Source organism: Tinamus guttatus, unplaced genomic scaffold (genome assembly GCF_059628265.1).
Source record: "Tinamus guttatus ecotype Peru unplaced genomic scaffold, ASM5962826v1 Tinamus_guttatus_pri_ptg000155l, whole genome shotgun sequence".
NCBI classification, from domain to species: domain Eukaryota; kingdom Metazoa; phylum Chordata; class Aves; order Tinamiformes; family Tinamidae; genus Tinamus; species Tinamus guttatus.
The window spans coordinates 8463512-8489076 of record NW_028288689.1 but is presented as its reverse complement, the minus strand read 5'-3'; the positions used below and the strand labels follow the sequence as shown (position 1 = coordinate 8489076).

The following is a 25565-nucleotide window of genomic DNA, read 5'->3' as shown; positions in this document are numbered from 1 at the left end:
TCATAAGTTTTAGATTTTTTTTAATGTTGGTTTTAAATTAAAAATAAATACTTAAATGCTTTATTTTAAACTGACAATATAATCTGTTACATTAATTGTTATATCGGTAAGCCCTCTTAACATTGTACAGCTTAAACTGCATCTTTGACTTTTTAGTTTTAAATTGATGCTTATAAATTTTTAGCATTGTCTGTTTTATTTAAATAATATAAATACCAGTGGTTTTATCCAGTGTAAGCAGTAGAAATAGAAAAAAAAATGCAAGTGAAGATGGATAATAATAGGCAAAAAAAAACCCCTTCAGTTTACCAATTCAAGTATTTTATTTTAACTAGCTCACCCATAGTCTGGGGAGTAGAAGGTTTAACAAACATTTTCTTTTAGAATTATTTGTTGATTAGAGAGCATTGAGGAATAATGGGTCAAGATTTCCAAAAAAGACACCGACGGCTGTTTGGCAGGGTGTTCATTCAGGCCCAGCCTGATTAGGCATCTAGTTTTTGAAAAATCTTGCTAGATATCCTAATGCTTTTGAAAGTCTGGCCTGCAGCAGATACAAACAGTCTATCAAGTTTAAGGTAGCACTTGCTATTCAATAGCATCCGAAAACGAACTGGTTTCTAGAAGTTCTTGCAAAATTCTAGTTTCTCTACTGTGGAGCTTGACCCAATTTGAGTAAATGACCTAAAATAAATGTTGGCAACTATTTGCTAATGATAGGTGCAGTAAAGATGTGAAATACTACTATGTAATTATGTGATATGTGGCGCGTTCATTTGGTCAGTAGAGTTTTACCCAGTTTAGCAGAAAATCTATATTTAGTTGCAAATTTACTCATTGGTTTCATCAGTCAACTAGTCTTATTTTTTGGGGAAAAAGGGTTCATTTCAACATTAATGCAATGCAAAGCAAGACTGCAGCTGGGAAATGGAGAGGTCTTGTGTTCTGTTTTGCAGTGGGGCTGCCCAGCTCTTCTCCAGCTCAGGTGATATTGGGATGTTCTCTGCCTTTCCTTGTCTCGGAAGATCCCCGAACACAGCTGTAAGGACAGATGAATGATGCTATTGCAACATAGCCTTGAACTTAGACCTCAAGTCACCCTTCCAAAAAATGACTTTGTTTAGAAAGAAAAGTAGCTTCTGCCTCTCTTACAGAACTCCTTGCAGAACTCAGTGCATCAGTTAAGCTCAGATCCCCAGACAGACAAAGCTTTAGACTAAGCTGGAGAGTGCTTTGATTTTTCTTGGATGGTCACCTTTCCTCCCTAATTCTGGACCATATACACTATTGCAAATGCCATCTAAAATCCTCTTGGAAAGCTTATCCTCCTAATGGGAATGTCTGCTTGAGGAATGGGATCTTCTAAGTAAGATTTCAGAAATTAGTGGGTTGCTCAAATTCTTTTGTAAACTTGGTAAGTTTTTGAAAAGCGCCTGGTCTGAGTCTATATTTTTAAAATAAACCTTTTCACTGGTAACTATACCACCTTGATCTTAAATGGCAGACTAAAAATTAGTTTAACTTTCAGAAGATGTAAATACTGTTTTTATAGCACCCTTTTCATTGCGGTCATGCAGCCATGTCATAAAACCATACTGTCTCTGACCAAGAGAAAAAAAGTGGGCACGAGTAAATTAATATTTGGATTTAAGGGTTTATTTAGTTAGAATGATACACCAGAAAGTTACAACCTGATCAAGCATATCCTATTAATAGATAGATAATCTTTACTTTTGTTATTCTCTGAAAATTAGCTCTGCATGTTTGTTGTAGAGGGACAGAGGTTTCATTTTTACGTGTTTTTGAAGGCTGAATAAATGAAATTTATGGAAATACATCATAACAGGGTATATTTCCTTCCTTTTACTCTTGGCAGTTCATTATTTTATGTTAGATAGGAAAACATTGATTAGCTTAAGTTTCTTTAATCTACTAGAAATGACTTTCAGTTTTTGCAGTATTACATATCATCGGTACAAACACAACTAGAAATCATTGTGAATAACCCTAAGACATTAAAAAATTGGTCATGCACAGGATCCTGTTATTTCTTAGTTATGTTCCGCAGGATGAGACTTCTCAGTCATCATTTTCTACCTTTGCCTCCAAGTTTTTTTTTCTTTTTTTCAGAGGTTTTTCTTACTTTTAGCTCTTCTGAAGTATCCCAGAATCTGAAGGAAAAGTGCACTAGACTTGAGTGCAGCTATTCATGGTTGAATTATTATGTTCTCTTTGTCAGAATGCTGGTATTAAGTGAGAATTAACATGTGTTATTGGCTATTCTGACCAGAAGAGATTTTGAAAATTGCTTCTACTCCAGTCCTCCAGGAAAAAAATATTCCTTATTTGACAAGTAAGAAATGGAATGTTCTCCAGGCTGACAAATACTGAGCCAATATATCTTGCATTATTTTCATGTGCCATGAACATACTGTTTCAGCTAGGTCTTTTAAGTTACTGTACTCATTTGCCTTAGTAAAGCATACAGATTGCTAATTAACTAAATTTCTTCAAGGAAAATCCCTAACTGTTGAACTCGTCCCTATTAGTCAAAAAACTGATGAACCCACATAGGTGATAGATAATAAATCTGTCCAGTTTCAAACCAAAATCACTGAGAGAGAGCAGCTTTTAGGGCTGTAGAGCACTGCCTTCAAGGCACATCGCTCAGGGAAGGTTGCTTTGGAGCAGTATCTGTTACGAGCAAGTGTTCATCCGTAGGAAAAAGAGAGTCTAAAATGTAAACATTCACTGGAAACGTTTAGGGTTTGTTAAGTTGAGTTTAATACCTAGAGAAGCATGCACGTCTTTTCTTTGTTTTCTGCTCAAACAAATATGTTCGAAAGCCTTTTTCCCTACTATGTGTTGAGGATTTCAGTGGAGCGTATTCTGGACTGAGACTGTGCTGCATTATTCATCATGGTAGTTTTTCTTTAAGCGAGTAGCTGATGGATCAGTAGATGTGTTACAGGGTTTGTTGGTTTTGCAGTAGTAGAGTACACAGAGGCTTATTTATACAGGTCAGGGCAGGAGGAAGGCTACTACTAGCTTCAACTCAGAGAAGGGTAGGAAACCCAGTATGATTAGTCTGATATAAACCACTTGATAGCTTAAAATCATTCAGTCACTCTAAAAAGGACTGCAGTCAGCCTAAAAGGTACAGGTGGAGGTGGGAACGAGTTATTTAATTGCTGGACTACACTATGTTTTATCAGATGCATTTGTGTGCTTTTGGATCCTCTGTCCCTTTGGGTGGACAAGTGCTCTTAAAAGATCATCTAGGAATTAAGGTTGTATATTTTGAAGTTTGTGCACTGGTGTGAAAGGTGTTCCTTGGGGCTTAGACTACCTGTCCATTGAGGTAGGTGTGGACTTTTACGTCAGTAAATAGATGCACTTATTCATCTTGTGTTTCAAAGCTTCTTTCATTTTGTTTTGTCTGTGATTTAATAGTTAGAGGAAGTACCCCACCCCAGAAGCCCTGAGTAAATTTATATAAGCAATTCTATCTTATATGTTAGTAAAGTCAGAGTGCTGAGTTACACCTGTGGTTTCTTGAGGGGAGGAAAAGAGAAAAGTAGGAAAATTGTTCAGGTAGAAAAATGATCGGCTGGAGGGAATTTCAAAGCCCAAGGAGACTTTGGGAACACTAAAAACATGATTTTGAGTTGGCTGAATGTGTGAAAATATCTAATGCTTAGTGTAAATGATGCTTACATTGAGTTTGCTGCTCTGTCTTTATTTAATGTTTTTCTTAAGTGTTAAGGCTGTACCCATCAAGAAGAGGTAGCCAATCTACTGAGATTCACATGAATTCTGAGTATCCTTCAGCCCTCAGTTCCAGTTCCGTATATGACAGCTCCTTGCCGCAAAAGAAAAAGATTCATTTGTCAATTAGGAAAACTTTAGTCATGTTCAATGCTACTGATAAACAGAAGCATAACTATGTGATAGATACAGCCTGTTTTCAACATATTTTTTTTTTAAGTAGTGACTGAAATCATGAGTAAGCCCTGTTATTTTCCTGCTCTGAGGAGGGGCGTTTTATTGTTGCCTGTTTCTTGTACTAAGGGGACTCCATCTGCGTTTGGTGGCATATTTTCCTGATGGTTAAGTGGGGGTACAGTTATGTCCTGGTTTTATTGTTGTGGACCTACGTTTTAATACAAAATGAATTGCAGATTTGTTCTTTGTGGAGGAGCTTGGAATCAGGCAACTTTGTCCAAAGACTGCTGGGTTATGTACAACAAGGGGTAGTGTCTAGTATTCCAGAACAACTCAAGTTGTTTGATTTTTGATTTTTGACGCTGGCATAAGGGTAACTGGTGTCAATTGATTGCTTAAGAAGGAGAAAGTAGGTAAATGATTAAAAGTGGTTTTTCTATACCATTTGACAGGCACTTGTTCGTGAATGCCTGCTTATAAATTTTCTGCTAGTATTTGCACAGGAAAATTGGATCCTCAGAATCAGTCTTTGACATGGAAGAGTAGTCCTGTAAAGCATCAGTGCTGATTTTATTACTTTATCAGCATGTTTCAAACACTAGGAGCAGTTTCCAGAATTGACTAGAGAATTTCGATGGCTGAGCTGAAATCCTTTGCTGGGGCCTGGCTTCTCGGAGAGGGCCCACCCTCTGCTGCCACAGTATTGGGCCTGTCCTGTTGCTGGTTTAACATCCATCACAGTAGGCAGCTTCTGAATTCAGAATCTAATACTGGAGGAGTTTCAGGTGTGTCCTAGCACATGAAGAGTATACTACATGGGTTTTACACCAGGATGTGGGAAAGTTTGGACCATACTTAATTTAAAAGTCGCTTTCCTTGTGTCCATTGAAAAGGTTTAAACTTGGTACTTAGGCATCCTTACATTGCATTTGCAGTAGCATTTGCAGGATGAACCTGGATGTTTGGAAATAAGCATGTTATAGACCAGATTTTCAGTCTGCCTGTTTCATTATCTGGTAATTGCTTAATATATTTTGGAATAAAGGCTGTCTTAGGTAGACCAGACTCCAATTTTTCAGTTTTCTATTTCAAGTGAAGCTAACAAGATTTATGTACCCATTCTCCCGCCCCCAGTTTGTTTAAATGCGTGTAGAAGTAGATTTTTTTATTTTTTTTTTAATGCAGATCAATGAGCTAACACAGCTTGCAGGTACTGACAGCTCTGCTCAGATTTGGGGGGCCAGTGTTAGTGAGGTTTGAGCTTCACAGGGAGCCAGTCTCATCAAGTAGCTTGTCATTCCCAGGAGAGAGTGATGCTGTTACAGTTCCTGCTTATCAGACTCTCCTGCAGGAGTTAACTTCTGCCTATTTTTATTTTATTTTATTTTATTTTATTTTATTTTTATTTTATTTTATTTTTATTTTATTTTATTTTTATTTTATTTTTATTTTATTTTTATTTTATTTTTATTTTATTTTTATTTTATTTTATTTTATTTTTATTTTATTTTATTTTATTTTATTTTATTTTATTTTATTTTATTTTATTTTATTTTATTTTATTTTATTTTATTTTATTTTATTTTATTTTATTTTATTTTATTTTATTTTATTTTATTTTTTGTTACTGAGACAGTGACGGTTCCAAGTCCGCTGTAGCCTTGGGCCATCCCAAAGACACTGCATGTTGTGAGAACTTCTTACCATAGGACGAGGGCAGGAAGATGATCTTTCAGTGATTAACAGATCTTAGGGATGTATCTCTTCTCAGGTTAAAACTTACTTTTAGTAAGCAATTTTTTCTCAGAAACTACAGCTTAAGCCCAGCAGAGCAAGCACTCACCTTATTGATGAATCTGTTTCAGCTTTGTATGTATGTGATCTTTCAGCCACATATACAGGCTTAAATTACCTTAAGGAATGCAAGGTCCCCGAATCTATATGAAGATATATGTCCAAATGGAAGCATCATACAAATAATTGGGGGGATTGCCTTATATAAAAGCGAAAGAGGTAGTTCATTGTGTTGTCCTGCTGCTCAGGGCTCCCAGGGAACGACTCTGGGTCCTCCTGTTTGCAGGTACTTTACAAATATAACAGGAGACTTGCTGTTTGGAAAACCCGTTAATAGCTTGGGTGTATCTGGAAAATTCAAGCTCAAGGAAGTGATTCGCTAGTAGCTTTCTCTTTCCAGTCAACGCTTTTATAAAGATACTCCTCCCAGAAATAGCAGAGCAGCACGAGTAAAGCGGGTTGGGACAGGGAGATGCCGCCGCTCTCCTCTGCAGTGGGAGCAGGAGAGGTGCTGGTGCAGCTGGAGCAGGCAGCTTTGCCACTATGCATGTAGCCCATAGCGGGAATAGGGTGTTTGTGAACAGGTTGGAGCTATTCTGGGGAAAATGCCTTTTTTTTTTTTTTTTTTTTATGGCCTGTAACCTAGAGCTTAGTTAAGTGTAGCTTAAAAACATAAAGTCACTTCAACACAGTGTATGAAAGATCAGTATCTAATGTTAGAAAAATACATTTCTAAACCCCTCATTGCCTGTCTTGCAGGTTGCTAGTGTTAGTTGTGATTTTAGTACTTGCAAAGCAGCCTTTGCGTCTCCCTGACCTGAGGTAAACTCAGTCACGGTATTGACATAAATACTGATGTCGCTGAGGCCGATAGCTGTGAATGTAGCGGCTGCAGAGGGAGGGAAGAGCGGCTGGTAACTGGATCCCGGAGCTGCGAGGTGGCCGCAGCCCTTGGCAGCGCTTCAGCAGCTCTGTCCTTCTGCGGACGAAAGCGAAACACAACGATGTGGTTGAGCGTGCCGGTGCTGCCTGCCCTGCGCACGGCTCCTGCACGGGCAGCAGCTCGCAGCAGGATTTGGAGCTTTGGGCTGGGAATTGATTCTAGCCATGGTTGCTCTGGCAATTAGAAGAAATGTCTCGCATCTGTATATTCCCAATGAACCTTATCAACTAAGATGCTTATTAACTGCCCAAAGCAGCTTGCAAAATAGTCCCGAAATAGCACAGTGACTGGTTACTCTATCACTTTGCTACAGATCTGATTATGATAGAGCAGAGTGCCTAAAATTTGCAACGTGAATGTTATAGCGCTAAAGTCTTCCAGACGTGTTAAAGTTAAATATATATATGTATGTGTGTGTATATATATATATATATATATGTATACACATATTTATAAAGTTTATTTTCTGTTTAAGAACTTAAGCTTACCTTTGATATATTTGGGGTAGTTTTTATTTGTTTATTAATAGGGGGTCGTAGCAGGTTATTTTCAATCCTATTGGACATCTGGTTGATTAGGTAGTTCCTTAATCTCCTGCTAGAGATGAGTTAGTTTCTCAACGGTGTGAGAAACCACATCTCTCTGCAGAAATGTCAGTTTTGCTTACTTGGAAATGCATATAAAACTCGTTTTGAAAGACTGGCAATGGTAGAGCTGTTTTAAAATTTCTGCATATGGGTTTTCAGGATTTTCACACTTATGGTATATTTGTGTTATGGGTATGTTATTAAGCTGTTACTAAAAATGGAAATAAAAACTAGAAATTGATGCTGAACCTATGCAAAAATAATGGAAGCAGAGGCCTTTCTTATGTGTAGATTTACAGCAAATGCAGTGCTGTGATATAAGACTAGAATGCGGCGTTGGGAGTATTGGGGAGGTGAGCTGTGCTGGTGGAGGTGTGTGTTGCTGCAGGTGCTGTTCTGCAGGGACACAAGCGAGCCTGCAGGGGCAGCCACCAAGGGGACATAGCCCATGTCCCTGCTTCAGTGCATTGGAGCAGGGTTAAAAGTGAATTTACCAACTCTGCAGTAGGACAGAGCCCGGAAGGCTGATGCAGGGCTGCTCTGCCTGCTCTTGCCTGGGGGTGTGAGGCTCCCCACGAAGCTGAAGGGCAAGCTGGCCAGAAGAGACCGTGAGGATTTGTGTAGGATTTTTTGCTTGTATGTGCAGTAACTTCAATAATGGATAGCAGTTTTGTCCCTTTTGGTCCATCTTCAAAAGGGAGAACTGCTGTTAAAATCAGCGGGGTAACTAGAAAAGGAAGGAAGACCGTTAGTGTCTAGTGCAACTTCTAGCATAGAATTGGGAGCGATGCGTAAGGAACAGCTGCTCACATACGTAGTGGGCTTCATTTTGCAAGTCACGAGGTCGCACACACGTTTTTGCAGTAATGAATAGCATTTCTGGCTGAAGTGTGTATTGGTGTAAGTGGCTTGTTTGAGGCAAAGTGCTTTGCTTTGGGTGGGGGAGAATAATGAAATACCTTGAAATATCCTGTGGATACGTGTTAATTTTTCCAGGAATCATTTATGCGTCAGACCCTATGTCAGCAGGGAGCTCTGAAACGTGCTAGGTGAACATAACCTGAAATTTGAATTCTGCAGAAGGGAGTTGTAGTTCAGGAAGATACCCTCCTGTCAGTCATAAATGGCTTCTGCTCTTGTCTATAGAAGTAATGTTTATGACTCAGGTCACTAAGTTTCTGCATTTTTTTTTTTAAGCCTCAGCTCTTCATCATGACAATTCTCTTGTTTTAGGACTGTTGTGTATTGTCTTGATTAATGTGGAAATCTTGCTTTTTAAAGCCCTAAATGGTGCCTTGGCTTTGACGCTTGTGCACTGGCACAGAAGTAGCACTACCTGTAAGTTAGCCAATGTTATGCATAGCCAGCAAGGTGGTCAAGAAATGCTCTGTATTCGTAAGCCACTCTGTTTTTCCCTAATGCCCGTTTTATTTGTATGCCAACGTTGTGTTTGCTTGGGCCGGGGCTGGTTGGCTGAACACCAAGGGATGATGTTACAGAACATTTACATATCAAAAAGGGGAAATAATTAACACAAGACAATCCCGCACGGCAATGCTATGTGCACTGCCATGTGCAGTTCCCTGGACTCACGTTAACATTCATCCTATAATAGGGCATTCACCGAGTTTGCTTGGTTTGATTTTTGAGGAATAAACTGTCCCTTTCTTAAGGTCCTGTGGGTGGAATGTCACAGGACTGAACCTAGTGGTACTTTACTGCTGACGTGTGGGGAAGATAGTGGGAGAGGGGGAACTAAAGGTAGGAGAGAAGGGGAAAATAAAGATGAGACTGGCCCAAAAAATGGGGAAAGAAGTTGTACAACAAAAGTACTTCATTTCTAGGGGTAGTGAGGATAATAAAGCATTGAACAGATAGTGTCTATGAAATAATGTTCACGTTTTTATATAAAAATATTACTGAAAATAGAGGGTGATGTGTCTGGGCTTGAGACAGATTCTTAAATGTAATTCTGCTCTCATTAGGGTATGAGTCAGGTATCCTCCTTGTTTACTCTGGCAAGCTGGCATAAAACTACTATGTTTTATGTTGTGTAATTCCATGAACCTGTGTTTTGAGATCATGTGGACAAGGGTCCAGTAGGGCAGCATTGTTGGTGCTGAGCTGGGATACCTGCTCCCTTAACTGTTATATGTATCTGTTCTTGTCTGGAAGAGGTTGATGGAACCAGATATTTTGTGTTTGAATTTATTATAGTCAACCAGCTTGTTTCTACTCTAATAAAATCGTTTTGCTGTATTAGTTGAAATTAGTTTTAAAATGAAGTAATGGAACTGAAAAGAGTTTTGGGAGTTCATTCCCTCCCCAGGTCTCAAATTCAGTCCAACCATACCAAGGTCTATACTGATAGCCTTGTTTTGAATAACAAGATAGATGGACACCTAGGGACAAAGATGGGGCAACCTCTGAGGCCATCAGTTCTGGTGACTAACTATCCAAATGTTTACATTTTTTTGTAATGTGTAATCTAAATAATCCTCACTATAGTTTAGACTGTTGTTAATCAGCATTTTCTAATATAAGCTGTTTTTCGTGTAGAGCTTATTCCTTTCTGCTTTCAGCTACCTTTTCAAGAAATTCGTCACCTGACTTTTAAGATTCTATCCTGTAAACTGCATAGCTAAAACATTATAATGATGGTATAGTTAAACTCTGTGCTGGATTTTGTAGTATTCTAAATTAACTCTAAAATTTCCAAAGTGCTAAAACTTATTTTTCTAACTTGGTAAACAGGTCGAATCATTTATTTTGGACCAAGAAGATCTTGATAACCCAGTACTTAAAACCACATCGGAGTTATTCTTATCGAGTGCTGCAGAAGGTGCGGACTTGAGAACTGTGGATCCAGAAACACAAGCAAGATTAGAAGCCTTGCTGGAGGCAGCAGGTACACTGTTTATATGGTGTTTTCTGAAACTAACTTGCACACGGACCTGGCAGTCTGTGAATACAGAGTCAAAGCTTAAAAACCTGAAAGTGCACTATGATGATGGGGAATTGAACATAAGAACAAGCTTGTAATTCTTAGAGTTTTTTAAGGTTGCTTGGTTTAATGTTTATTTACATCCAAAGTTAGAAAGGATAATTTGAATTACGTGGTATTTTGTTGACTGGATTAGATTACATATATTACCAGAGGGAGGATTAAAGGGGAGAGAATGGCTTGCTGAAGTGATGTCTTTCTCTTTAATAATATGGTCAATGTGTAACTTCTCATTATTTCTAAAAATTCAAAGGTAAAGCACTGTCTCTCTGTTTTCACTTACAGAAAAATACGTTCCCATAGTTTGGAGATATAACTGTTGAGAAATGTGTGTGTATTATTTAAGTTGCAGAAGCAGATTAGGTAAAACGTAATGCCATTACCCTTATTACCTTTCTAGTTTGACCAGTTTAATCATTTCTTTAATTTGTAAAGCAGCTGTTGGCAATGAAATTGGAAATTCCTACTCCTGTTTCAAAGTTCCTGTGACAAAAAGATTTAAACCAAACTATTTTGAAAGAAATCCTTTGCTATAGATAACTTTGCATCTAAAGGATAAATTAATTCTGGGGGTTTGAAGGGGTCAAACTGTCTTTGTATTTTGACTCAAATCATGTTTTTATAAATGTAATATTGTGTGAGCATGTGTGTATTTTATATACACACACATATTACATTTTTATTTATATTTTATATATGCACACACATATATACACACATGTATGTATATGTGTGTGTGTGTATTCTTTTTTAATCTTTTTGTCCATACAAAGTTGCAGCAACATGATTAATGTTGGAGTCTTGAAGTTAATCTAACCTGATGTAGCGCCTGTGGTCCAAACTTCACTTTGCAGGATAGATAGAGTATTTCTGGGATAATCTGGACATTGGAGGATTTGAATAATCTGATCCTTTTTAAGGGTGTTTGTGTTGTTGTTGCTTAAGAGAATCAGCCGCATTTTCTCACGTGTACCTTGATGACTGAGGTCTCCAGGAGCTGTTGCTACATTTACAGACTGTCACTGGAGGTGTCTTATGGCCAGTGTTATGAGGGCGGTTGGTCCCTAAGTTATGTGCTTACATCTAGGTGTGCAACATTCAAAAACTGCTCCATAGTGTTTAACAAATCTTGTAATGTCTGTAAAAATAACCTCTTTGTATTTGTAAGCTAAGTAGCTTGCCACTTGTCCCCAGAATTAGACAATTCACTTTTCATCTGAGGTTCCTGTGCTTTGATTCTCTGTTGAGTAGTTTTGGAGAAAATAGAACAGAAACAATCTGAAAAGATGAGTAAACCTGCTGAAGCCCTTTTGTTTGTCTATCTCCTTCTCTAAAAAGACTGGACAAAATTAATTCCATTATGTGGGTAAGAATGTGTGAGGTCAGAAGACTAAAAACACTCTTGGGAAGGTCCCCTAACTAAGGGATACTTGTCCTTTCCACTGTACGTTCAGACGCTAAAAATATCATTAGGCTACCGAAAGAGAGCTGTTAGCTTATTAGTAAAAGCTGAATTTCAGAAGTATTGAAAAGGCAACTAGTGTTGCTGGAAGAAGTTTCAAGTATCTTCGGGGGGTTCACAATCCTGTGTCTGGTTTCCTGAAAATACCCTTAGTGTTCTCGTGCAATGTGAGCCTTCCAAGCCCTGCGTGGCAGCAACGCGCTTTGCTCCGCTTCCCCGCGGCTTCGCAGTTTGGGGAAGGCAAGTTAGTCCCCAGCTGCAGAGAGCAGAGAAAGGAGGAGACAACGTGGAAGCCTGAGGCTGTCGCGCGGGTGAGGAGCTGGGCTGCGGGCTTGTCCGGCGTGCTGTTCCCTGCCGCGACCTCCTCCCGCGTGAGATGCGGTCCTGACTTCCAGCTAGAATAGAATTGCTCTGGCATTTAGTGTCTCCTAGGCTTCTTAGTATTCCTCACATGGAAGGGTCGTCTCTGTTTCGTTAGGATCTTAATGAGCAGGGCTTAAAGTAGCTGTCTCACATGAATGTGTGGATTATTACTTGTGGAAGGTAGGTCTTAGCAGCTGTGGCCGAATGAAGTATGCTTCTTCAAAACACTTGCGCGGAAGTAGCTGTCAGCTACTGCACTTTAAAGTTTATGTGTGTGTGTGTTTGTTTTCCTTTTTTTTTTTTAAGTAGCTATCTTGGTTTGAGAGCCAGTTAGACCTGTATGCGCTAGTGCAGAGGCCTGAGTTTGAGTGCAGTTGTCTATAAATCTCTTTCTATGCATCGTATTTGCCCATATGAAAGGGTTCTGGTTATCTTCTGCTAGTTCGGCTTGCTTATTGTGCTGATGTTTTTGAGAGTGGCTTTTTTTCCTCCCCATAAACCAAAGAAAATTCCTGTTGTAACAACTGGATTTTTGGCAAGTAAGCAAGCAAAGTCTTATAAAAATATTATTACTATTAATATTTATATATTTATTATTATTAATATTTATTATTAAAAGGAAGCGTCAGCTCTGACTGCTAGTAGCATAAGAGAGGTTTATAGCTAAAATAACCTATAGAAAGAAAATTATACTGTTTGGAGATATTTCACCAGTGCAGAGACAGCGTTTCTATTAAACAGATTATTAATATCTGAATAGTGGATGCATATTCTGTGCAAGAACCATTCAGCTCTCCTGTTAATGTTGATTTCTTAGTTTGCCAACTCTCAAAATATAATTCTTTTGTGGAACTTCAGTAAAATTAGCTTTTAAATGTCTTTTTTTTTAAGGCTTTTGTTTTAAAGTCTACTTTTTTGACTGCTGGAGGATAAGAACCTTACTCTGGGATGTTTGCAAGGTCCCTTAGTGCGAAGTGGGTCCCTCACCTTGTGGTTTTTTAAAAGGCACATATATGCCCCCAAAGAGTTGGGCAGAAATTCGGCAGGTTGAGGGTGTTTCATCTTCTGGTCCTTCTTTTTGTAGGCATCAGGAAGGGTAGATTGCTTGGCTTATGCAGTGCAGCTCTCTTTCCAGAACGCAAGGTTTTGTTTTTTGAAGAGGAAGGAAAGGCCTTGGTGAAGCACACGGTAAAAGCCCTGGATCCCTGTTTGGTGTATTCTGCCCTTAAAAAAAATACAGTTTCTCAGAAAGTTATAAAGCGCGAAAATGTTAGTCCTTGCTGTTCAAATATCTTGGTTTTCAGCATGGTTTTACTGAATTTTGAGAAGAGATACAGAACATTGCCGAACTGTTTTTGAACTTGAGGAAGGTACCTGGGATCCTGTGACCTTAGCAACAGATCTTTGCACATGTTCCTTCTCTGAGTGAGTCTGAATTGCTTTGACAACGAGGTGTCCAAGAACACGTGCAGAAGGAAGGGGCAGGTGATTTCCTTGTCTAGCACTAGACTGCTTTGGAGTCCTGCTGGGAATGTGCATGGGGAGGAATCTCGGTAGTACTCAGAGCTGGTTCTGCTGGAGGACAGAGCAGTAACCGTGTGTTGGAAGCTTGGTGCCAGAAACCAGGTCAGTGCTGGGACTCGGCATCTCAGGCCTTAGCGCAGGTACGCGTGGTCCTCCTTACCTATGGAATGGGAATCCCGGTTGGCTTTGGTGCCAGAGTACATCTGTGTAATAAGATGACTTGCAGGACCTCAGGAGGAACCTATCCAGAAATCCTGCTGTTGCTTACAGTACTACAGAAAGACTAGCAAGGAAATCCAGGTGTTCTGGAAAGGAACCGGTGCCCAGCCAAGGATCCACTTAGAGCAGCAAGTGCCAAAAGTCCATCCTGGCATTCAAACAGGGAGCAAAGAGCGAAGCAAAGGGGTATTTCGGCAGAAAACAGGGGTCTGTAAGGCTAAAAGTGACCAGAGCCCCTTGCACAAATGAAAAAGGTTGGTGTATTTGAGGGTTTGGAAAATCGGATGCAGTATAGCTGCTGTTTGAAGTAAATGATTGGAGAAATCTGTTTTTAATAACAAGTGTCTGTTAATTCTTGGTGAATTTCAATAGTGGATTGAGAGACGAGAGGCTGGTACTTTTACTTGGTAGGATTAAGGGAGGGGAACAATATAATATGGCACTGGGGAAGGCAAAAAGGTAGGAAAACAAAAAGGGGGAGAGAGAAAGAAAAGGAGTCAAAATATGAATGGGCTCAGATAAAATCTGTCCATTTTGGAATAAACTGAAAGAGCAGAGTGAGATTTGGTAGTTGTAAAACTGAACAATTGACAGTGTGACTCTCTGCTCTACTTACCTACCGTCCGTGTCTTCAAAACAAATCTCTTTTCAGTGATGTGACCAACCTTGTTCTTTCTTTTTTTGAACAGTTTTGTTGGGGGAAGTCTCTTCAGTAACTGGTGATAAAAATACTCCTTTTTCCCTGGAGAGTGAGCTGTAGTTTGCTTTCATCCTGTATCAATGTGTTGAAGAGTGGGCTAGATAAGTTATTTGATTGTGTTGTGTATGGGCAGTTGGCTTCATGTTTGGACCTGGTGTTTCTTTTTTTGGGGGTTGATAAGTAGCTTACCTGTAACTGATCTAAATGGAAGTGGGTATTTAATGTGTTAGAAGCTTAACCCCTAAAGGGTTCTGAAGGGTTATCTGCAACGATTACTTTGGCTCCCCCATCCTCATCTGCACGAGCTACAGTGTGGGAGCTCCTTTAGAGGTTGAGGTTGTAAAAATCCTCCTAAAAATTCTCAAAAGTCCTAAAATCACGACAGTTTTGTGAACTGGAATGCTTTTGCCTTTGGAGATACTGGCACATTACAGTGACTTACTCCTCCTCTTTCTTTACCATCTAAAGATTCGGAGTGGGAAGGAATATATGGTACGTGCACCTTACAGATGTGCTGTGCTTTTGTACGAGTTGGTTTAGCTATCTGAAATTTGTGCATGTAATTGAATCATTAATATTATGTTTCCTTGAGCTTTTTGTACTGAACTCATGATCATTTAAATTTTTTTGCATGATTTAAATATTTTTCTAATCTATTAGGCCTTTTCTCCTCTTAGTCAAATTAACTTCAGTATATTGAAAGTGCTTTAAATGTACCAGCTTTGTATTTCTTCTGTGTAAGTGGATTTTGCTGTGAAGAACTGTTTTTCAATTGTCGGAATACTCAAATCGATGCTTTTCTGTGTCAGACAGCTGAGGGGCTTTAGGGAATGGGAATGCTAGGCTGTTGGAGCTCTCCTCACTGAACTGTTTGAAATCCCTGCTCCTCCTTTCGTGGGGAGGGAGGCAAGACCAAAAATAAAAAAGAAAACCAAAAAACTCCTAAGTTTTAACTTGCAAGATACCAGAACTAACCAGGGTAATTCTCAGTATTTTCTGTCATCTGCTTATACACCAGAGGTCCTTGTTAATCAGTGAATGTTTTATGACTATATCATGAACAATTTACAGAACTTGCCCTTAGCATTTTTTCCCTAAGCCCTGGATATAGTTTTATCAGCTGAACTGTTTCTTCCTATTGTACTTCTGCTGTTTTTTTTTTTCCCTTCTGTGAGACCAAATCTGCTGAGCCCTCCTTTTCCGGTATGGTGATATTTCTGGTTAAAAAGCTTTTGGTGATGATCTTCATGACTTCTTGTTGTATTAGTGCTTTAGACAGAGAAAGTAAGGAGGGGCAGTTGGAACAAGGCGAAGATCCGGTGCTTTCTTTACCGCTCTGTTCAGTGCTTAAATAGGATTTAGGGTGTCCTGTGCTGAAATCCTGGCGTGTTTGAGATGTCCAACATGTGCTTGCTTCATCCAAATGGAAACGCCTGGTTCCTCAGGCTTGGCTATGGGGTCAGCAGCCCCGCTCCGGGCTTCGTGCTGCCGTTACGGGTCTGTGTGGAGGGAGGCGAGTGACGCTGTGGCCTGTCCTGGGGACCTGCTGCCCTTTGCAGAGGAGAAGGGGCCTTTTGTGCCGCAGCTCCCGTGACCCAGCTCTGACAGTTGGGAATATTTTATTTTTACCCCTAGTATTCTTAAGAGGAAAAAAACAAACAAAACCAAAGCACAGAGGTTCCAGGAGTTCTGGGCTTGTGTTTTTGTTACGAAAGAAAACTAATGATATAGAGAATGATGTGAAACTAATGATAGAGCACAGGAATATGAGAAGACTAAAATACATTTAGGATGTGAAAATATGTTGAAACAAGCATTTATTTTGATATTCTTCAGGTTTATCAGGTTTATGTTTGCTTAGAGGTGGTAAGTAAAGATCTTGTGCAAAAAAATTGTGTATAAGCTAGTTCTGTGGATGTATAGTAACCAGGTACAGAAAAGAAATTGAAAGCTAGCTCAAAGCACAAAGATCACCTAAAACTAATGTTGTGGAAAATGTTACTGTTAACCAAAATACCCTCTTCGTAGACTGTATCCTATTTGGGTATGGAAAGGATTTCTGTTTCTTTGTTTCATTTGTGTGCATGCTGTTTTATCTTAAACAGATAGCTACAGGGATGCTGCCTCCTTTGTCTCTGTGGTGCCTGCATAAGAAATGAGTGTGGATATCATCCTTCTGAAATGAAGCTATTGCTACCCTTGTAAGCTTGAGTTCATCAAATGTGGCTCTTTTTTTGATTAAAGTGCATCAGGATGGTGAGGAGATAAAAAAGCCCGTGTCTCATGCCTGTATCTCCATTGAGAAGATTTTTAATACTTTATAAATAACTCAAGGTTACACAGAATTGGTTTTAAGTTTGCGTTTTCTGATTGCTTTCTGCATTTGTCAGTCATGCAATTTCCTGTAGAAAAGAAACCTGAGTTAAAAATCATTTAGAATATAGTTGGAATATTTAAGGAATCTTTGTGTAATACAAACAAGTGAAGAAATTGGATCTGAATCTCCCCACTCAGGTTTCAATTTTATTTGGATTTACTGATCTCCGTGGTGAGGGTGATGGCAGTACTAGTGCCAGCCACTTAGCTCTGTGCTAGTCGGACAGGTACATTGAGTTGTTGGCTCTCTGAATGTGTAGCCACCCTTTCTGGGGTATGTAAAATACTGTGAGATGTAACATCATTGCGTTGGGAACAAGGCTACCTGTTAGCCTTTTCTGTGAGAATTGCCCAGGCGCTCAGGTCTGAGCACTGTGGCCAGGCTCAAGTCGCTTGAAGACTCTCTTATAGCAGTACCTCGGTTTTCTACCCGCTTTGCTGTGGCAGTAAACGATGAGATTTTTCAGAAATATCAGTGGGAACTGAGGTCAAACTGAATCATTAATACTTGTTAGTAGATCTCGTAACAGGTGAACCTTTCTTTTTTGATTAGTAATTAGTCTTTAGCAAAATACTACCCTTGTACATTTAGGGAGCAGTTGTAGTAAACATATAAGTCTCTGGAAAAGCGGAATGACAGCACAGTATATGCAAAGTATACATTCACAAATTATACTTTTTTATCAAACTAATTTTTACCAGATTATATGAAATCTAGTCTTAACTTGTTAGTCATTTTTGATTCTACATATAGAAGCTGGCATTTTTTCTTTTTGCAGTGAGCGAGAAGTTATTTCATTCACTATCATAAATTATTCTTTTTTAGAGATATGCCCTTATTTTGAAAAGTAAGAAATAATCCCTTGTTATAGAAGAAGCTTTAATACATAAGCATCTTGCACAAAACATTTTTTTCCTGAAGTTTTATTTTATTATGTCAATTTAATACCTTAGCCATGGTATACCAAAACATTTTAGTAATGCAATTCTTTGTGAATACTATTTATATTATATAATTTATTGAAATATTTGAGGATAAACACATGCCAGATTTTAATATTACCTTACAGAAACTCATCTTCTTTATATCCCATCAAGAAAATACCTGCTGAACGAAAGGTGCAGTGCAGTTCTGTAGAGATGTCTTCCCTGTATTAACAAAGCATTATCTCTAAAATATCAATTACTAACTTACCATTCAGCATTACCTTTCCCTGAATTTTCACAGAGCTTCTCAAAGCTCTAATGAAAAATACAAAATAAAAATAAAAGCTCAGTGGATCTGGTTTTATCTCCTCCTCTTCCTTCCCCCCAGGCAGTTCAGCCTGGGCCTGTGCCATTCCTGACGGATGGCTTTAAAAACTGGTTTGACAAACTGTCGGCAGCGCTGGAAGCCTCACAGCGCGCCAGGCCGAGCGCTGTCCTTAGGAGAAGTCTTTTTTCCTCACGTCTGTCCTCAGTCTTATGTGCTGGAATACGTAACTTGGAAGCAGGGAATAGGGGACTAAGCTTCTTTGGAAGTGTTCATGAAGAAAGCAGGAAAATACTAAAGCAACTGACACTTTTGAAGTGGCATCGCTTTGGCCGTGTTGTGCACCATCCCCAAGAGCAGTGTTCCCTTCTTGTTTGCTGCCATCCTCGGGATCTGTGTGGAGAATATCAGCATCTCAGTTTTCTTTAAGCCCTGCATCCTTCTTCCGTCCCAGTTCATGTTCTAGGTGTTCATTTCCTCGCGTTCTCCAGAATTGCTGCACGTATCTCCAGTTGCTGTGGCTTGCCCCAGGTTAGTCATGTTGCACTGATGCACAGAGGAGGAATGTTATTTCATGTGTCCTGCAAGCTCTGCTTTTGCTTATACACCCCAGTTGTTTCTTTGCCTTTTTGCAACAGCAGAGGACTCTTCATTTATGAGTCAAATTTAATTTTATTTAAATCCAGCAATACTCTGAAGTGGTGTTACCTGAACAGGTTACCGAGACGTGAATGGTCTTTTGGAAAACTCTTCTTGATCCAAATTGTTTAAAAAGTCTGTAATTTTAACTTTTATTTCAAAGAACTGTATGGCTCTTAGTTAGCAAGAATTTTCTAACCAACCTGGTCTGGTCTCCAGTTGTTTTTGCCTCCAGAGCAAGCAGTATCTCCTGGAAGCTCCTACAGAGAGAGGAGCATGTGGGAAGATTTCATGATGAAAAGAGTAGAACCTCTTTGTTGTGGCTGCGCTGTTGGCTCTCTCAGCGCGAGTGCGCCCAGCATCTGCAGTTCTCAGCCTGCAAAGACGAAAAAGGTGGAACAGTTTAGTTTTGGTCTGCTACGTAAAAGCTATATCTGCTTTGGTAAACTTGTAGGACTTTTCCATGCTTGGTGTTTGAAGCAGCTCCATTTAGAAGCTGTCCATGGACTGGTGCTTTTTACAATTTCTCTTTTCTTTACCTGGGGCTCCATGGGGATATCTCTATCCACTGATAAAGGAAAAAGTCAATCTCGAGAAGGAGACACTTCCCACCTAGGGAGTTTATCTTTAGACACCTTCCTGTCCCATTTCCTTTTTCCCTTTTTTTTTTTTTTTTTTAAAAGAACTTCAGGAACGGATGCCAAGGAATGAAAAGCTGAGATGGTTTGAGTGGTCTGGGCTGTTCTTCTAAAGCTGTGCATTCCCCCTCTCTCCACAAGGCATGAGGAGCAGATGGATTTGTTCTTCTCGCTTTAGGTTAGGTTGGGGTAAAATAAATTCCTTCTTTTCTTTTTGAAAATTGCAATATCCTAATTTTGGCTGCTTTACACCCTAATTTCTAATTTCTCCCATTCCTAGAGGGAGATTATTTTCAGAATGTTTTGCTTAAGTGGGCTACATTTAACACTGCAGATTTAAGGCTGCAGATTTTCTTAAATTGACGAGAGGTTCCATTAATAAAGGGTGTTCAAGTGTTCAGTTTGAAGCACAGATTTGTACATTCATTTGTGCTCTATACCATTACAATGATTTGTCATTTTTTCTGGAAGTGGGCAGATGGGCGCTTGGTCAGCCCTGGAATTACTGAAGTATTTTGACTTGCTTGGCATACAAAATTGGTTTGTACATCGACTTCTGGGTTAAGTTGGTGATGATTCTGAGCCTCTAAATTTACTTGCAGCTCTCTGCTCCAAAGTGTACTAATATTTATGTTTTTTTCCTTCAGACAGTCACTGAATTTTTGTTTTGAGCCAGAGCTATCTTCTGTGAAGCACCACAATGCAGGAAAACAGAAGCCTAATAGAAACTTCCATCTAGGCTCGGAAAAGCAGTTGCAGTCCGTTTGGACTCAGTTCCCCACTTGAATGCTAGAAAATCAGAGAAAAGAGTTTGAGTGGGATGCTTGCCTATAAATAGCATTCACATGCTGCTTGAGTTCTTTTTCCTGTGCTCCACTCTGTGGAGGTCACGTCCTGCTGGCTCCAGAGGGCAGTGATAGTTTTCCTTCATAGCACATGGAAGCTTGAAGATCAGAAAGTAGTTCCTCTCTTTCTATTTTAGCCAGTAAATAGGTGAGGTTTTCTGCAAAGTAGCTTGTTTTCAAAGATCAGAAACGTATGTGTAGATGAGACAGGATTAATTGATGGTTGGATTAATGAGAATGCTAGAGAGCAGGAATAAGAGAATTGTGTGCCTAGTGTATTATGAATGAGGGCTGTTTTAGGGATATGTGGCTATTTATTTATTTATTTTAACTTGCTTCCTGCAGCAGATGATGCCGTTTCCACGCTGTGTCAATGGCACAATGTGTTCGTAGCAGTGATTCTAAGGCAAACTTCTCCCTCCACGCCGAAGGGCCTCTCAGGAGGTTAATCCCAAATTAATCCTGCTCTTGAGGACCTTGAAGGGGCTGACTCTGGTTTGGGTGTCAGTTCAGGCTAGGTACTGGTCAGAATTGCTTTACTCTGAAGTAATATTCAATGTCAGCCCTATCTAATTACAATTTTATATCCAACACCATATTTGAGGTATATATATATTTATATACCTCAAATATATAATCCATATATATATATATTTATATACCTCAAAGTAGAAAGATTCAGTCACCCCCTTCTCTGGAGGACGGCATGGCACGCTCTTGGTTCCTTGAGGCATATTTTTGTGATTTTTTTTTTTTTTTGGAAGGCAAGCTTTCATTGGACTTGAAATGAGAAAATAATAATCACTAGGTGATGGAAGGAGTTAAAGAGCAAGTGCCCCAATATTTCTCTCTGGAAACGAGCAGTGACCTTGGTGAGTCTCGGCGCGGCTGGCTGAGGGGCTGCCTGAGGCGGCGCTCGCGCCCGCTCGGCCTGTGGCAGGTGCCGGCGCTCTCTGGCGCAGACCTGCTGAGCCGGGCTCGACCGCGTGTCCGTTCACAAGCCACACAAAGCCAGGCAAACAGCTCGGCTTGTCGCCGAGCTCTCCCGGTGCTGCTGCGCGGCAGGGTGAGCGCTTGCTCGGAGCACAGAACCGTTCTCGAGGCGGCGTGGCTGGCGCCATAGCTGAGGTGTTGCAGGAGGAGGCAGCTGGGGAGCGGGGGTGGAGGCTTCTTTATGCTCAAGGTGGGGGAAAAAAGGCAACTCAAGCACTTGTTCATTCCAAAAAATAACGCAAGGAAGCTCTGGTTACAATACGTCCCGTTTGATCCTACAGGGGCACCCGTGGACACTGGTAGAGAAGAACAATAATGAACAGCGGTGCAGAAATTTATAACCTACAATACCTAATCCTGTCGTCTTTCTCCTCTCTATTTAGCTTGAAGTTAGCATGGTGTTTTGAATATTGTTGGCAAAAGCAAGGCCTGAATTCTATGAGAAACAAGAAACAAGTTAGAAACTTCACTTGCTATGGATGGAGGATGCTGCTGATTTCCTGTAGCTGGCTGGAGTTAACTTTTACACTGTGACTTAGTTTATGAAAAATCAGGTTTTGCTGCATAATGCTGCCCGAGCTAGAACTAGGTCTAGTTACCGGTGGAAGATGATGTGCTGTAAACTCCCTGAATGACACAGAGTCTTTGGTTTTTTGTTTTTTGTTTTTCGTTTTTTGTTTTTTGTTTTTAAATCGAATATAGGAACCTGTTACAGCTTTAGTCATCTTTTCTTTTTAAGACATTCTAAGTAGTTTGTGCAGGAGGGACCATCCCTGGTTTGCTCTGTGGCTTAGAGTGGTTGGAGTTAGTTTGGGTTGCAACTGTCTGGGGGTTAGAGCAGTTTCTTGCTGAGTAATTGTTTTGTCTGCCTCGTTCCTATTGTGGTTCCTATCCAGCAGCCCCTAGTGGTGTCAGTCAGGCTTTTTGGAGGGGGAGGGCAGGGAGACGTTTTTGCTGGGCTGGTGTTTTACCTTTGCTGTTAGCTTGGACCAGGAGAGAGCTTTTCTTTCCCCATTATAAGCCAAAATGTGCATTTCTGTACCTGTAGCTTTTGCAAACCTAAGCTCATAGAGTTTGCAAGACCCTCTTCTGCAAAAATTTGTCGTATCACATCCAGCTTAGATGCCTTGCTTTTGCTTTAGATTTTTTTTTCTTCTTCCCTTCTCACCATACAAAATCTTGTGGCCGAGGAAGATATTTCCCTCCTTTCTTCCTGTTAAGCTCTCCATTTTGTTGCTTTGTGGATGTGTTAGCTGAGCTCGTGCCCTGGCCAACAGGAATACCCTGGGATCAAAGATATGATAAAGCAGCAGGTTACACCAGGTTACACCGCAGACGTAGCCACTCGTGGTAGAGAGGAAGGGGCAGTTTCTGTCCAGGGGTTCATATGTTTAATAATTTTCTGTGCCTAACAAACAGGTTTTTTTTGCTTTGGTTGGTCGTAGCACTTTATAGATATGGGAGACTTATCAGGACCAAGCTTAGTTCTTTCAGCATTCTTCTGAAAAAGTAAAGGGCGAAGGGAGTGCAAGGGCCCAGGTGGCCGCTCTGGACTGACCTAGACGGGGTCAGCAGGAATGCTCGTTCCCTCCTAATGCTGTTAAATTTTTGCTCATCTGCGAGAGGAAGCATGAACTTTTTCTCATACTTCAGTATAATTCTTTTTGTGTCGAACTCCAAAGCCCTCTAATATCCTCCCCTGAGCTTTGGTTTGCTTTGTGTCTAAAGCAGTTTGGCCATTGAATTGCTGTTTAAATGATGACTCTGACAGGACTGGCTTTTTCTCTTTTTTTTTTTTCCTTTTCCCCTCTTTACTGTTACTTTGTCCTAATTGTAGCTGCTTCTGTAGAGCAAGAAGCAATCCAGGGGGAGGACTGCAGCAGCAGAAACAGATGCCTTTCCCAGGCAGCCGTCTGCAGCGGGATGGGTGAAAATGCAGTTGACTCTGTCAGATCTTTCTACCTTCGGCGCTTAGTGCCGCAGCAGCCACCTCTGGATTGCCAAGCAACATCTGCAGCCGATGCAGCTTGCACATTCTGTTCTTTGTTTCGGCAGCCCTGAGGAACTTGCAGTGCTTTGCAAGAACGTACGGAGCTGGGCTCCACTTGTGGAAAAATACTCCTTTGGTGAAGGAAATGGAGAGTATTTTTGAAGAGTGAAGCTTCTTGAAAAGGAAAAAAAAGAAAGTGGGGGAGAAAAAGGAGCAGCTGCCTGTAGTGGTTTTCTTTGAATGTCTATCTGCAGAATATTCAACTTCAGGTATTACAGGGATTTACCAAAAATGTCAGTAACAAAGTGACCATAGTATAGGAGTAATTCATAATGCTTTCATATTAACTGTAATATGTAAGAAAACTAAGTGCATTTAAAGTAGATCAGCATGGTTTTATGAACATAGATATTTGTGATGACCATTCCTGAATATCTGGGTTTCCATAAGAGATCAGCTGTGTTGATATTTGCACCTGGTGACTTGTCACCTTGCCAGGTGTAAGTGAAAATAAAGTGAAAATTTATTTTTTCCTTGAGATTTAGTAGGAAAAAAAATCTTAGGAAAAAGAATTCTTAAGAAATGAAAAGGTGTGACATTTGATTAAAAAACATCAGCGTTTAGACATGAGAATGGCTCTACAGGAGGTGGCTGAGGTTGTTCAGAGGCCACTTGCTGGCACCACAGGTCAGCAGTCTCCCTGCTCCTGGTCCCCCTCACAACATGCTCCTCCCAGCTGGGATGTTGCTCAGGCCGTGCTGCGCGGATGGAACTTGCCGTTCTGGCACAACGCTCCCCTTGGTGCCGGATCGAAGCACAGGGCAACTGGGGGAAGCGCCTGGGAAAAGGCAAGGCTGGAAGTATTGAGTCTTTTCCCTTGTTGCCAGTGGTCAAATATGAGATTAGTTCAGGTGAGTTTAGACTAAGTGTTTCGTGTTATTTACATTTTAGAAAATGTAACATAAGATTTTGCCTAATTTTCATGCAGCAAGGAAAAAAACGTGTATTTTAAGAACCCAGACTGATAGAGAAGTTCAGTGACACAGGGCTGGCTTTATTTGTTATGGCTAGGAGTTTAAATAAGATGCAGCAGAGCAGGGGATCCTTAAGTAAAATTATTCTCATACGATTGTTTCCTATTTAAACTCTTATATTTGATACTGAATTAAAACTTTGTCTCGAGGTTTAAACTAGTCTTTTATTTTAGTAATGAAATATATGTATGTTATTCCATATCTGTCAAATAGTTGCAGTTACCTGATAACAGTTAATTACTGAATTTCCTTAGGTGGCTTTGAAATTACAGCAAAAGTAGAAGTGTCGGCCAGTGTTGTGAATCTGGAGCTTTACCTCACCAGGAAACCTAGTTATTGAAGTGACGTGAGGCTAAATTGAAATAAAATGGGAAACTTCTAACAGAAGCTTAATGGTCATGAAAACTGAGTGATTAAACAAGATTCCATGTTCATGCTGAAGGATAGGAAAATAATTTTCCAATTTTGAGCAATACGAACAAACTGGTGTAAAAGCAGATGATCCTAAAGAGGAGCACTTGCCATTGAAATGTAGCCAAAATAACGAGGATTGGACTTGCTTTACCTTTTAGGAGCCTTTCAGTGGTTCGTCTGGAATCAAGGCCCATTCTGATGCTTTGTGAGAATCACAAACATGAAGCTTTGAATTTGTAAGGAAGAAATTTGAGCTTTAAAGTAAAAAATTGTCTTTATTTCCCTTTGCACTATAGAAACAATCAATTAGGAAAGAAAAATTGAAAAACATCGTTCCTGGATATGTGTTTTAAAGATTTAAAACACAAATTGAAAAGAATAGGAATGGGTGTTGCTGTTAATAGAGGACAGCATCTGATACACGAGGAATGATTTGATGGATCTGAAAGCGTCTGCTGGAGAATTGCTGTGCCAGAGATTTTAATTCTGGAAGCAGAAAATATTCCTGCCAAAGCTGCCAGGCTAAAGACAGAGCAAAATGGGAAGGTGGCATCTGGCTCCTGCTCTGACAGCAACATTGAAAAATGTAAAAAGACAAATATAATACTAAGAGTGCACAGCATCAAGCAACCGAAGAAAATGGGGCCTGGAATTGAGGATGGTTTTGTCTGCTGGCACGTGTGTTGTGGGAGTCTCTTAGATGTTTGGGCATTGTTTTTTCGCTCGTGGATATTGCTCAACTGGCTGAGTTGTTGCTATTTCTGGGAGTGGAGCTTTGCACAGACAGGATCTTGAGAATAAGACCATCAGATGCAACGCGGGAGAACGCGATTCTCTTTCTGC

General features: G+C 40.1%; 1 protein-coding gene across 9 annotated transcripts in view; it reads left to right on the top strand.

Annotated features, from left to right (window-relative positions):
• ANKHD1 (ankyrin repeat and KH domain containing 1) overlaps positions 1-25565 on the top strand; it is a 117471-nt gene that overhangs the window by 4347 nt on the left and 87559 nt on the right. For all 9 annotated transcript variants that reach the window (XM_088522663.1, XM_088522661.1, XM_088522660.1 and 6 more), the window contains exon 2: positions 10024-10177. In XM_088522663.1, coding sequence (XP_088378789.1) covers positions 10024-10177 — 154 coding nt within the window. The remainder of the gene's footprint in view (positions 1-10023; positions 10178-25565) is intronic.